Source organism: Triticum urartu, chromosome 5, assembly GCF_003073215.2.
Source record: "Triticum urartu cultivar G1812 chromosome 5, Tu2.1, whole genome shotgun sequence".
Taxonomy (NCBI): Eukaryota; Viridiplantae; Streptophyta; class Magnoliopsida; order Poales; family Poaceae; genus Triticum; species Triticum urartu.
Window position 1 is genome coordinate 541,844,521 of NC_053026.1, and position 14,349 is coordinate 541,858,869.

General features: G+C 53.3%; 1 protein-coding gene across 1 annotated transcript; it reads left to right on the top strand.

Moving 5' to 3' along the window:
- Positions 1-4,773: 4,773 nt before the first annotated feature.
- On the top strand, positions 4,774-6,269 carry LOC125505948 (bisdemethoxycurcumin synthase-like). The gene is made up of 2 exons (XM_048670848.1): positions 4,774-5,004; positions 5,153-6,269. The coding sequence occupies exons 1-2, from the start codon at positions 4,827-4,829 to the stop codon at positions 6,142-6,144; spliced, it is 1,170 nt and encodes a 389-aa protein (XP_048526805.1). The 5' UTR covers positions 4,774-4,826; the 3' UTR covers positions 6,145-6,269.
- Positions 6,270-14,349: the final 8,080 nt, after the last annotated feature.

The window sequence follows — 14,349 nt, forward strand, 5'->3', positions numbered from 1 at the left end:
ATGTAGAGCCCCTCCGTGGTTAATTCCCCCTCCGATAGAGTGTCGGAAAAGGCCTCCAGATGGGATCCCTCGAGAACAGAATCTTGCGTCGGCGGAAAAAGTATTTTGGGTGGCTCTCTGTTGGTTTCCCAATTTTCGAGAATTTATAGAGGCAGAATTAGGTCAAACAGGTGAACATGAGCCCCACAAGCCACCAGGGCGTGCCTACCCCCCTGGGCGAGCCCTGGTGCCTCGTGGGCTCCTCCTTCATCTTTTGGCACTCTCCCGTAGCTTTCAGGGTCTCTTTTGTCTAGAAAAAATCTGCAAAAAGTTTCATGGCATTTGAACTTTGTTTGGTACTGATATTCTAAAAAACCAAAATCAGGCAAAAACATCAACTGACATTGGGCACTAAGTTGATAGGTCAGTCACAAAAAATGATATATAATTGGTTGTAGTTGCATATAAAACATTGAAGATTGATATTATAATAGCATGGAACAGTCAAAAATTATAGACACGTTGGAGACGTATCACACTCCGTGTTGTTACAATTAATTACACGTTCGGGTCGGGTCGATGTTGTTTTCGGACGTTCAGGTCGATTCAATATGACCATTCTTCCAACGTCACAATCTCAATGTTGTTTTCGGACTATCGTTACACTTACGCATATCGAAAGATACGGAAAACATGATCACTAACAACACTTGAGCTAGTTTTAGAGACGGGTCTATGAACTTTTATTTTATTCGTTTATCATTTCACACATGCATATGAGTTTTTCACTGAATTGTATATTTCAGGAATATAAGAGTTATAGCATAAAATATAAACACTTAACTATACATGAAAAATATAATAATATAATATTATTGCCTCTAGGGCATATTTTCAACGGCCATAAGTACTAATTGTACTATTTGTGATCACTAAGTTAGGCTTACTATTTTTCTCAAATGGTGGAAGGTTACTAATTGTACTAATTGTACTATTTTGGCGGAAATTCATGCTCACGTTGACAGAAGGTTACCAATTGTACTACTTGTAGTATTAATAATCACGTGCTTAGCTCACTATTTGGCAGCGATTTCTCTGTTGCGGAATGGAATTCTATTTTTTAAGCTAATAGAATCGTACATTTGAAGTACAACGTTGGATGACCAGCTTCGTTCTTGTGTCCACGGACCGCGTTCCGTGGATCAATAGTGTGTCTATTTTAGAAGATAGCATTAGAGATGCCCTTTACAACCAGCGCTAACCGCATGAAAATATGTTTTTTTAACATCATTATAGACACAAGCGCTTATATACACGCGCATACACTCATCCTTATAAATGCATACACGCACACCTTATCTCTATGAGCACCTCCGAAAAATTAAGCTGGCATATCATCTTGAAATTTACAAAGTCATCGTAGGCACCTCGTCGTCGACGGGAACGTCTCTTCCCACTGAATGCGCATCGTCATAAAACCTGAAACAAATTCAAAAATAAATGCGAGAACCAGGATTTGAATCCTAGTGGACTGGGGATACCATAATCCCTTTAACCATCCAATCACAGACTGGTTCGCCGCATGAAAAGATGTTGAGAAATGTTTGCGTACACACATAACCTGGGTTTGCGACGTCCTCCCAAACAAGGTTGTCAGAATCGCAATTTTGAATCGGATCAAAGCTTCGATGGTAGGATAGCAAATTGCAGAATCTTTACTATCAGGATCGTAGAAACGTAGATTCTAAGAACTAAAATCGTAGAATCAAAGAGATAATCTTGGATCGTAAAGTCGTAGAATCATATAGCAAAATCATGATTCCGACAACCTTGCTCCCAAAAATACGATCAAATAACGCAGAGCCAATTGAAGAAATTAGTAAAAGAAACCATGCAATGCATTGGAATAAACTATACCACACTTCTCTAACTAAATGATCATGACTGGAGATGTTAATAGGTCCACGTCCTTTATTTAAATACATGGTATCCATATGTGTTGCCACTTATATATCCTCCTTATCATCCTCGCTGACGGTGGCCTTGGTGCTCACACAACCACAACGAGTTTGAATATTCTCAATCATAAGACATATATCTGCATAAGATGAGAAGTCTGCAAGACATATATCTATCTTGATTTTGCTGAGGTGTTCATTTCTAATCTGGATCGATGCTTATGTGAAAGGGAGACGGACCATGTGCTATTGGTTAATGTTGCACCCTAAATAGCATTTTTTAAATAGTTAACATGTAACATAGCATCATATTCAGTTTCTACATATTTTTTAATCAAATTTCACATATAGCATGTTAAATTTAAAGTTAGGGTTCAAAAGATATGATTTTTCTAAAAGTATTTGATATATACTGCAGATTGATTAACCCAAATATCAGGGATTCTCGTGCAAAAGCAAAAAATTAACATGGGTTAATTACCAAAAACATCAGAGTGTTTTTTGCTAAAGCAAAAAAAATCTAGCTTTAAACTCAATTGCAGGTTGATTAGCGAAACATCACAAAATATCCTGTAAAATAGCATGACGGATCAAAAATATCGCCTTCTTTTATAAGTGGATTTAGATTAATCCATAGGTGTCGGTGTGCACAACGTGAGTTCACCGCTCCCACGAGAAAGGGGATGACTGTGTAGAGTACTGTGTAGTCAGTTTACTAGACTTTATTGGAGAATTTTAGGTAGTATACTGACCTAATTTGTGCAATTCCAATCGCACCACAGCTGCCATTAGGGCATTCCAATGTCGACCTTCGAATTGTCCGGACCACGCGGTTCGGATGTATTTTGCCATCCAATGCGGTTATGTATTTGTCTTCTTGGCTCCGGACATTATTCTTCCAGGGGGAGGGGGGCTTTGTGGCCATCGAGACCGTGGCCACGCAAGCGTTCGACATCCCAAACCATCGATGAGCACCAACGCGTGGATGAGCAACTTGCTGCCACACGGCTATCACATCAAACGTGGACGTGGACGAGCAGGTAGCACTGCTCGACTCCTACCGCTCCTTCCACGACATCCTCCGTGACCTCCATTAAGCGGAGTTAGAAGTCGCCTTCAAGGAAATTGACGAGGCAGTGGACAAGGACGACGTCGTGAGCTCCCCCTCGACCGCACCCCGCCACCACAACGATGAAGCTAATACATCCACGGGCGCCACCGGTGGCGAGGAAGAGTAGAGCATGGGAGGATGCCGGCGCTCGGGTCCCAAGATGGCCACCACTCCTCCCGTTCCGTTGAAGCCAAGCTTGGCGGGCTCTTCATCGCCGGCCGATTAACAGAAAGCAAGTTGCGGAGGCGAATAGCTTCGGTCCCCGACACTCATGGCCGATTGTACATGGGGAATAGGCACCAACGATCATTTAGACTAACTTTAGAGTACGGTTAATTTCAAAACTTCAAATATGTCGAAATATAATGAATTTGCTCCGATTTAGATGAAAAGCTTCTGGCTTTATGTAAGATTTACCAAAGTATGAATGAATTTCGTCTAGTTCTTTTAAATATGTAACAAATTTGTTCACTTTCGCTAAATTTCCTCTGAAATGTAACCAGACATTTGCGGTTATGGTTGGATAGTCGTCGGCTCCCGCATCTGTGTCGACGGACTGGCCCCTCTCGATTCATGGACGGATGTAGTGTCCGTTTTGAAAGTCCAACATTGGATATGGCCTCATCAAAAGTTGGATCAACCCCCTATGGGGCGACAGGCGGGTGCATTGATTTCCACGAATCCCACGCAAAAGTTAGCACCACGTTGCTCTTTCCATCGGAAGATTAAGCCATGTTTAGTTGTCCAACAATATATATCAAATGTTCTACTCAGGTCATCTCCAACGAGGACCTCAAAATGTCCTTATACATCCGGACTAAGCTATTCGGCCATAGTTTATCATCTAACGTGGACGCCTATTTGTTCATGGACACGCCCGCTTGACCGAATTTTCGTAAACCAGGCCAAATTGGGGAACTTCACGGGACTTCGAACCACCGCCACGTAGGACTTCAGCATCCCCGACCAACTCAAATCCCGCTTCCGGACTATTTATCTTTCACCCCGCCCATGCCCCCCTTTGCCCTGCTTTTGCATCCTTCTCGTCCGACGTCGTCATTATACCTCTCCGTCGGCCTCCCAGACTTTGCCGGACGTTCACAGCCACAGCCGACGCGCCCACCGCGCCCGCCCTGGACAACACCGCCGTCCAACTAGGCTTCGTCCGTAGCCAGGTACCCTTCACCCCCTTACTGACGCCGTCCATAGCAGACAGTACACCCGATAGGTATTCAGACAAATGCCATCGAGTTTTTTTGTTGAACTTTTTCTTGTTCCTAAAATAAGCACTATGACGGGGTACTCAATGATGGAGGATGAGTTGTTGCGCGATGCTTGAAAGGTCGTATATGCAGACTTTGTAGTTATGAGACAAGGGGGTTCGACCTTTTTGACAAAACATGCATGATTCATTCATGAGCAAAAGCATTTCGCGCCCTACGACTTGCATGTGATCCATGATCGCAATGTGAAGTCAGTAGCCCATTGATGGTACACCATCTCCAACTCCCTCACGAAGTTCTGTGGTGCGATTGCACAAATGGAGAGATGGTGGCCACCGGTCTCGCAACCATTAAGACTGGAACTTTTTTTCTTCTTGTTGCTTCACATGTTGGTCAATTTGATTAATTCAATGTTGCAACTTGATAATCACTGCCTGTTGTCTTATATAAGACCTGTGATGGATCCTTCAATAAACAATAAGCAAGTCTAGAAAGCCAACGAGACAGCTAACTAGCCGTAGTACTCCGCGTTTAGCGATCGACGTACGTACGTCCATGGCAACCGTCCAGCAGATCCGTCACGCGCAGCGCTCGGACGGCCCGGCGGCCGTGCTTGCAATCGGCACGGCGAACCCGGCGAGCTGCATGCTCCAGAACGACTACGCCGACTACTACTTCCGCGTCACCAACAGCGAGCACCACGCCGACCTCAAGGACAAGCTCAAGAGAATCTGTAAGACCATGCATGCCCTGCACCTGCAGCGTAAACCTAACCTAGTAACCTATAAACGTATCGGCGTACGTTTCCAATTTCCAAAGTCCGATTTCCAAATGCATGCATATTTGCGGTGAGCTACTATGTAAAATGTTCTCCTGTCCAGGTAAGAATTCGGGCATCGAGAGGCGCTACGTGCACCTCGACGAGGAGCTCCTCGGCGCGCACCCGGACTTCAGCGACCGCGCGCTGCCGACCCTCGACGCGCGGATAGACATGGCCTCGGCCGCGGTGCCCGAGCTCGCCGCGTCCGCCGCGGCCAGGGCCATCGCCGAGTGGGGGCGCCCGGCCGCCGACGTCACGCACCTCGTCTTCAGCACCTACTCCGGCGGGAAGGCCCCCAGCGCCGACCTCCGCCTGGCGTCGCTGCTCGGCCTCCGCCCCACCGTGTCCCGCACCATCCTCAGCCTCAACGGCTGCTCCGGTGGCGGCAGGGCGCTGCAGCTCGCCAAGGAGCTCGCCGAGAACAACCGCGGCGCGCGCGTCCTCGTGGCCTGCTCCGAGCTCACCCTCATCGGGTTCTACGGGCCCCAGGAGGGTCGCCTCGACACCATCCTAGGCAACGGCATATTCGGCGACGGCGCGGGCGCCGTCATCGTCGGCGCCGACCACGTCGACTGCATTGAGCGCCCGCTGTTCGAGATGGCCTTCGCCACGCAGACGACGATACCGGAGACCGAGAACGAGATCACCACGCGGCTCATGAAAGGCGGCCTCGACTTCCACGTCTCCATCCGGGTGCCGAAGCTGCTGAAGAGCAACATCGAGCGCTGTCTGATCGACACGTTCGAATCTATTGGGATCAGTGCTGAGTGGAACGATCTCTTCTGGGCGATCCACCCTGGTGGCCGTGCGATTTTGGACCACGTTGAGCAACTGCTCGGGCTGGGCGTCGAGAAGCTGGCGGCGAGCCGACGGGTGCTGAGAGAGTACGGGAACATGAGTGCCGCCACGGTGATCTTCGTGCTCGATGAGCTGCGCCGGCGTAGGGCAAGGGGAGAAGAGGTGGCCGAGTGGGGTGTGATGATGGCGTTCGGTCCGGGGATCACGATCGAGACCATGGTGCTGCACGCCGCAGGCAGCCTCAAGGAAAACTAGCTATTCTTAAAGAGCAACTGAATCATATGTTTCTGGAGGTTGTGTAGTACTTGATGATCTTGGACTGGGCTAGGTTGCTGCAGCAACCATCAAACATGAAGAGTAGACTTATAAGAAACAGCCAACTTCACCTCAAAATAAATAAAATAAAATAGAATAAGAAAGAGCCAACTTAACATGGCTATGTGCATCGACGTTGGAGTTCCTCCCTTCATTTATCTTTATTCTATAGCGGTGGCTTTGCCTTATCTATTAATCAAGAAGAGCATAGAGTTTTACAAGTGTCTCTTAAAACATAACATGACGATTACTTGCGCCAATACAACTTGGCCTAGATTTTAGGACCCGCGGTGACTCATAGTTTCACCTCGTCAAAGATGATGTTCAACAAGATTGGTGGCAGGGCACACTTTTGCCGAAAGACGTGTAAGTTTCTCTCGTCCATATTTTCCAAGAGACAAGTGTGGTGAGGAAGGTCATGGCTCGACTGTTCGGGGTTTGCATGGCTGTTCTCTTGTCCCACCAATCCTTAAAGGAGCCCTCCAAATGCCAAGTGGATGTATTCATGTGTACAAGGCCTAGCTTCTCGATGATCAATCTCCAAAGTCCAAGGGTGTAGCACACTTGAAGGATAGATGAGCTCCAATTTCTTGCTCCCTTTTACAAAGAGGATAAAGTCCACAATTTGTTCACCCACGTCTTTCAAACTGATAGGCGTTCCAAGTCTAATCTTGCAATGCCAACCAACCAAAAAAATTGACTTTTGGAAGGGCCCAAACTATGAGATCCATGGAGGAGTGGGTCATGCCAAGGAATTGAGGCGGTGGACGCCGAATAGAACCATATGTCAATTTTTTCAAAATACGACACGTCGCGCGGCCAAGCTTTGCCGAACGCCGCGGCGATCAGCTCGCGATGAGTTCTTCTTCTGCCGCCGCGCCTCCCTCGGTGCATTCCGGCACCTGGGACGGCTCAGAAGTGCACGACGACCACATCGAGTTCCTCCGCAAGACTCGTCGGCTTCCCGACGAAGATCATGTGCGGGTGCGTCTTGCGCCGGAGGGGAAGATTTCCCCTACGCCGGAGGAGGGCGGGCGGGTCATCTTCCGCTCGCACTGCTTGCGCGGATTGGGGCTGCCGGCGAGCAGCTTCTTCCGCTCTTTTCTGGAGTTCTACGGCCTCCAGCCGGACCACCTCACGCCCAATACGGTGGTGCTGTTGTCCGCCTTCGTGGCTTTGTGCGAAGGCTTCCTCGGAGTCCTCCCCACCCTCGAGCTCTGGGGGGAGTTCTTCTTCTCCAAGCTCGGCAACCAGGCTACAGGCGTGCCGGCTCAATGCGGCGCCTTCATCGCCGTGCGGAGATTGGGGGCCGACAACCCCTTCCCCGCCATCAAGCTGATAAAGTCGGTGAAGATGTGACAGCGCTCGTACTTCTACGTCAAGAGCGTCTTTGCGAGGGGCGATTGGGTCAACCTGCCGGCTTTCGAAGCCGGCCCGCCGGCTGGGAGACTGCCCAACTGGTCGTACCGGGCCAAGTCGCTGACGCCTGCGGGAGCCGGCGCCGTCACGCGACTCCGAGTGCTGACGCAGTCGGAAGGCTTGACTGGTCCAGACCTACTGGCCGCCTTCGTGGCGCGCCGAGTCCTCCCGCTCCAAGGTCACCCCCACATGATATGCCAAATGAGCGGGCACCATGACCCGTGTCGGATGTGCACCAAGGACATGCCTCACGAGGAGGTGGCCTATATGGTGAACTACCTCTCGGACAGCAAGCTCCTGGAGGACTGGCGGTTTGGCAAGGAGCCGTACTCCCGCGCCAACCCCCCACCCGCAGTGAGTTGCCTTTTCTTTCTTCCTATGGATTGTCTTCTTTCTTGCCGAGTTTGTTTTGTGCGACCTGACCAGTCGGCTTTGGCCACAATCCCCTCCTCCATCCACCAGCCGGCACCTCGGGGCCGGTCCGCGAGTTCCTCGCCGACCGGGCGGAGAGCGACGTCGACGACCCCGATCTGGGGGCGGCGGCTTTGGAGGACGACGCCGAGGGAGGAGGCGGCCCGCGGCTCGGGGCCAGTCTAGAGGACTGGCCTGATGATGAGGAGGAGGTCGCCCCCCGCCACCGGCCAGGAGCCAGTCATCCCGGCGCGGGCTCTTCTGCCGTGCCGAGTGCTCCAGGTGGCGGGAAGAAGCGTAGGGTCATGCCGACTTTGTTCGGCAGTCGGCCGAAGAAGCCCAAAAGTTCGGCTGCGGCGACCCGGCGGGACGAGGCGTCTGCGAAGGCCATCCGCTTCCGTAAGGAAGTGAAGAAGCCGCCACTGGTCTCCGTGTGAGTATCTCATCTTAATGCTTTATCCTTTCTTTGTGGCTTTGTCTGAGTCTTTTACTTGCTTCCCTTGCTTTAGGGTTCCCCTCACTCTTGAGAGGGTCGTCGCCGCCTCCGTCATGGGGTCAGCGGAGACGTCCGCCTCCACTCGGCGGGTTGACCCCGCCACCAACCTTCGGGAGGCGATGGAACGGAATGCGCAGGAGAAGCGCAACGAGGAAGAGGCTGCCCGCCTGGAGAAGGTGGAGGCCGATAAGGCGGAGGCCTCCGCCAAGAAGAAACTGGCCGAGGCCGAAGCCACCGCCGCGGTGAAGCGGCATGCCGAGGAGGCCGCGCACCGCCAATCGGCGGTGTTTGTCACCCCGCTGAACTCTGTGCCGCCACCTCCGGAGTTCACGGGGCAGACTGGGGAAGCCGGCAGTGAGAACCCCGTCCTGGAGAGGGAAGGCGGCGACTCCTCCACGCCAGACGTGATCGTTCTGCCGCCACCTCCGCTGCCGTCTGGGGGCGCGCAAGGCAAACAGCCGGTGGTCCCGCCGGTGCCGCCGACTGAAGACGAGGCCGTGGCGAGGATGCTCCTTCAGGTCGGCTCGCCAACGCGCCGCCGTCTTGAGAAGGCGACTTCGGCGCCACGCCCCCTGGAGACCGGCGCCGCCAGCTCGGCGATCCCAGACGCCAAAGTGACGACCGCCGCGCCCATTGGGTGGGTGCGAGGAGGCGGCAGGGGGCCGCTGAACCAGGCGCTTCTGGATGTCCAAACGAAGCTGCGAGCTGAGGGCGAAGTGATCCAGAATTGCACCAAGGCGTACCTGGCGTCGCGAGCAGCCGTCCAGGTATGCTTTCTCTTTGGTCCTCTTTTTTTTCTTTTCGTGGGGGCGCGCCAGCGCACCCACTAGGTGTAGTCCCCGAGTTTCGGGTCGGCTGCTGAGCAGGCGGCCCGGAACTCCTATTGGTGAGTTTCGGGTACTTACTTTTGTCTGAAATATTTTGTCGCAGGACTACCATAACCTCCGTGTTACCGCCTTCAACCGCAACATTGAAGAGCTGGGCAAGCGGACCGCCGACTTGTCGGAGAGCCGGAGTGAGTTCTTTTCCTTCTTCGCGGGGGCGTGCTGGCGCACCCGCGGGCTGTAGTCCCCGAGATTCGGGCCGACTGCTAAGCAGTCGGGCCGGATCTCCCCGGCGACCTTCTTTTCTGATGACTTAACGCCTTCTTTCTTCCTTCTCTTCAGAAGCCAACGCTGTTCTTCAACAGCAGCTGAGCGAGGCCAGCTCCGCGTTGCGCGCCAAGGGGGAGGAGTGCAGCAAGCTCGCCACAGAGCGCGATCTGCTGGCCACTCAATTGGCAGAGCAGAGGGAGCTGCTTGCGAAGACGCAGAAGAAGGCAGAAGAGGCGGAAACCGCCCTCCTGGCCGAGTTCGCGAGCGAGCGCTCCTCCTGGACTGACAGAGAGGCGATGCTGGCCTCCGGCTTCCATGAGATTGAAGACATCATTGATGGTGAGTTTCTTTACTTTCTTTCTTCGAGCTGCCAATTATAGATCGTGCCGACTCCTGGTTTTTGACTTGTTTCTTCGTTTCTTCCGTCTTGGCAGACTTCTTCCCTGGGCACTCGCAGGCCGCCATCCAAGCCATCGAGGCTGACCGTGAAGGTCGGAGGGCGGAAGGTGCAGAGATCGCCGCCGACGCCCCCCGAACCCTTGATGAGCATATCCCGAGCATCGAGGCTCGCCTTCGGCCGACTCACCGGATGCTGCGCCGGCTTCAACGTGTCGGCGCCCAGGCGATTGCCGCCCTATGGCCGGACATGCAGGCTCCGCGCACCCCCAGCCTGACTGCCGACTGGCTTGAGGTCGCGGCTAGTTGTCTTGAGGCCTGGAAGGGTTCCTCGGCCCGAGCTAGAGTGCGCCGGGCCTTGGAGTTCGTCAAGGCGTCGTATCCGGGGCTGGATCTAGACCGGCTGGCCACACTCCGATCAGAGGCCCAGCCGGAGCTGGCGGCCGTGGAATACGCCCTCGTTAAGTGTGCCGCGGGGATCGCCGAGTACACCGACACCAGCGTCTTCATCCCCGAGCGGTCTGAAGACGGCAAGGAGGTACCGCCGGAGTGTTTTGGGACAAACCCAGACTACGGCGAGGACTTGGCGGAGGTGATCGGCTCCAGCGTCGAGGAGGAAGGTGAGGCGGAGGACGGAGGCGAGACGGAAGCACCAGAAGATGGAGCGGACGGCTAGCCTCAGCTCGACCGCGCCTCCAGCAACGAGCCGCGTGCGACCGAGCCGACTGCCGCCGGAGGCGATCAAGCCGAGACTGCCCAGCCGGCCACCCCAACGCCTGACGCTGCCGCCTCCTCCGACCCTCCGAATCCATCTGCCGCATCTTAGGCTGCCGCCTTATCTTTATTTTATCTGCTTTAGTAATCTTGAAGAACTTGTTCATTCGCACAATTCCGCCCGCGGGGTGTATTTTGAACTTCTGCTCGAAGATTCGGCCAAGGGCCTATGCTATGTAAATATTTATCTGAGTTCTATCTTTTCTTGCTTATTGCTCTTTTGGCTTTTTTCCTTTGCCGCTCTCCCTTAGTTGCCTGCCTTGCCGGTCGGACAGTCGCTCTGCGGACTGCCGTTGGATCAAATGCTTGGCTACTTTGGGAAGGCAAGTACTTAGCCATTTTAGAGTTTTTTAGCAAGTTGGATAGAAGGCGGTGAGCCGACTGGTTAATAGTCGGTTTTTGAAAAGAAAAAGGAAGGCTGGAAGCCGTCTTGAGCTATGTTTTATGCTTTGGGTCCTTAGCCATTTTTCATGCGAACGCCCATTCTGCCTTACTCCTGCCTGCCGTACAGTCACTCTGTGAGCTGCGGCTTCTGACAGGGGATGGCTTAGACGCCACACACTACTTGTCCGGCTGCAGGAAGCTTTTCATAGTGCAAGGCGGCAAGTCCCCGGGCCGACCTGTAGAGCCCGGTGCCAAGCGGCATAACAAAGAGTAACATGCTCGTAGGCATAACTTTCATCATATAGACAAAAGAGGGCAGTCCCCGAGCTCGTCTCGGGGGGCCCGAAGTCTTGGTACTTTTAATACAAAAGGTAGCGTGGTACATACTGCATCAACTGTAAAATCTTCGGAGGAGATTTGCATTCCATGGCCGCTCTGTCTCTTTGCCGGAGTCGTCCCTCTTGCGAGCTCGGGGCTTCTGAGCGTCAATCAGGTAGTAGGAGTCGTTGCCCAGCACTTTGCTGATGATGAAAGGGCCTTCCCAAGGTGCTGACAGCTTGTGCTGGCCGGCTGTTCGCTGGATCAGCCGGAGCACAAGGTCGCCTTCTTGGAAAGATCTTGGCTTGACCTTCATGTTGTAGTATCGGCGCAGGCTCTGCTGGTAGATGCTGGACCGGCTGAGTGCCAATAGCCGTCCCTCTTCCAGCAGATCGACGCCGTCTTGACGTGCTTCTTCTGCCTCCTCCTCAGTGTACATGGTGACTCGCGGGGAGTCGAACTCTATGTCCGTTGGGATGACGGCTTCAGCACCGTAGACGAGGAAGAAAGGCGTGAAGCCGGTTGACTTGTTTGGAGTCGTGCGCAGACTCCAGAGGACGGCTGGCAACTCATCGAGCCAGCAGCCAGCCGAGCGCTCCGGAGGCTCGACCAGTCGGGGCTTGATGCCGTACAGGATGAGGCCGTTTGCTCGCTCCACCTGGCCATTTGACTGTGGATGGGCGACAGACGCTAGGTCCAGTCAGATGCCCTGTGTTGCGCAAAAACGGGCCAAGGCGCCTTTGGCAAAATTTGTGCCGTTGTCGGTGATGATGCTGTGTGGTATGCCATACCGAATTGTGATATCGGAGATGAAAGTCACGGTAGTCGGACCATTCAGTTTCTTGATTGGCTTCGCTTCTATCCACTTGGTGAACTTGTCCACTACGACAAGTAAGTGAGTTAAGACACCTCGTGCCGTCTTGAATGGTCCCACCATGTCTAGACCCCAAACTGTGAAAGGCCAGGCAATGGGGATGGTCTTGAGTGCAGAAGCCGGCTGGTGCGGCTTGGAGCTGAACTTCTGGCACCCTTTGCATTTTTGGACCAATTCCTTGGCCTCTTCTAAGGCAGTCGGCCAGAAGAAACCGTGTCGAAAGGCTTTTGCGACGAGTGCTCTTGAAGTCTCATGGTGGCCGCACTCGCCTTGATGGATGCCTTTGAGAATTGCTTGGCCTTGCTCTGGCTCTACGCAGCGCTGGTAGACACCAGTGACGCTACGCCTGACCAGCTCTCTGTTGACTATGGTGTAGGCTGCCGCTCAGCGTTGTACTTGCCGAGCTGAGGTCTCATCAGTCGGCGGCTCCTTGCTCAGCAGGAATTTGAGGATGGGCTGGGCCCATGAGGGTGCTGCTATTTCTTCGACTGCCAGAACTGCGACTTGGACGAGGGCGGCTAGGCTGGGAGGCGGCGGGTTGGAGTCAACGACCGCTTGCTGGGTTAATGAAGTCCCTGGGCTGACTAGCGCGGCTCTTGGGCCGAGTTCTGGAATCTTCAAGCCCGCCGCCGCAGTCCCCGGGCCGGCCTTGACTGTGGTGACTTTGAGGCCATCTGCCAAAATCCCCGTACCGTCTGCCGAGGCTGTGGAGTCGGATCCGACTTCTTCGGGAGGAGCCGGCCCAAAGATGGAGTCTGATTCTGGTGAAGGCTTGACAGACGGCTTGAGGAGGCGCTGAAGGGCGACGCCGGATGGTATTGCTTGGCGGGTAGAGCCGATTCGTGCCAAGGCATCTGCTTGGTCGTTGTCGTTTCTTGCCACATGGAGGAACTCGCACCCCTCGAAATATCCACTGAGTTGCTGCACGAGGAAACGGTAACTCGCCATGTTTGCATCTTTGGTGTCCCAGTCACCAGATGACTGTTGGACCACTAAGTCCGAGTCGCCATAACACAGGATCCGGTGAATGCCAAGTTCTTTGGCAAGCCAGAGCCCGTGAATGAGCGCCTCGTACTCGGCGACGTTGTTGGAGGTGGAAAAATGGATTTGTAGTGCGTATTTGAGCTTGTCGCCTTTAGGAGAAGTGAGGACAACACCGGCTCCTAAGCCGGTGCGCATCTTGGAGCCGTCGAAATGCATCCGCCAATGGGTGGAGTCGGGCGCTGGGGGTAGGTACTAGATCTCGGCCCAGTCGACGAGGAAGTCAGCCAGCGCTTGTGACTTGATGGCAGTGCGGGGCTGGTAGTATATGGTGTAGGGAGCCAGCTCTATGGCCCACTTGGCCACTCGGCCAGAAGCATCTCGGCTTTCGATGATCTCGGCAAGTGGAGCCGTGCAGACCACAGTGATTGGATGCTCTTGAAAGTAAGGCTTCAATTTCTTGGCGGTAAAGTGTACGCCATAACACATCTTCTGGTAGTGGGGGTAGTTCTGCTTGGAGGCCGACAGTACTTCACTCAGGTAATATACCGGTCTCTGGAAAGGTAGTGCCTTGCCCTCCTCCTTGTGTTCCACTACAATGACCGTGCTGACTACCCGGCTGGTGGCGGCGATGTACAGGAGCATAGGTTCCTTAGGAGTCGGAGCCGCCAGAACGGGTGGAGTGGTCAGCATCTTCTTCAACTGGAGAAAAGCTTCGTCCGCCTTGTGGTTCCACTCGAAAAAAGTGGTCTTCTTCATGAGTTGGTATAAGGGGAGAGCTTTCTCGCCCAGCCGACTGATGAATCGGTTGATGGACGCCAAGCAGCCGGTGAACTTTTGCACGTCCAGCAGTTGGATGGGTACCTCCATCCTCTCGATGGCCTTGATCTTTACAGGGTTGCATTCTATGTCGCGTTCAGAGACCAGGAAGCCAAGGAGCTGGCCGGTTGGTACTCCGAAGACGCACTTCTCGGGGTTGAGCTTGATCTGGAATCAGC

Bases quoted from the DNA above. Each gene is read 5' to 3' on its own strand.
- LOC125505948 (XM_048670848.1), top strand. From the start codon at position 4,827: ATGGCAACCGTCCAGCAGATCCGTCACGCGCAGCGCTCGGACGGCCCG. The intron at 5,005-5,152 runs GTAAGACCATGC...TCTCCTGTCCAG, and splicing joins GGACAAGCTCAAGAGAATCT to GTAAGAATTCGGGCATCGAG.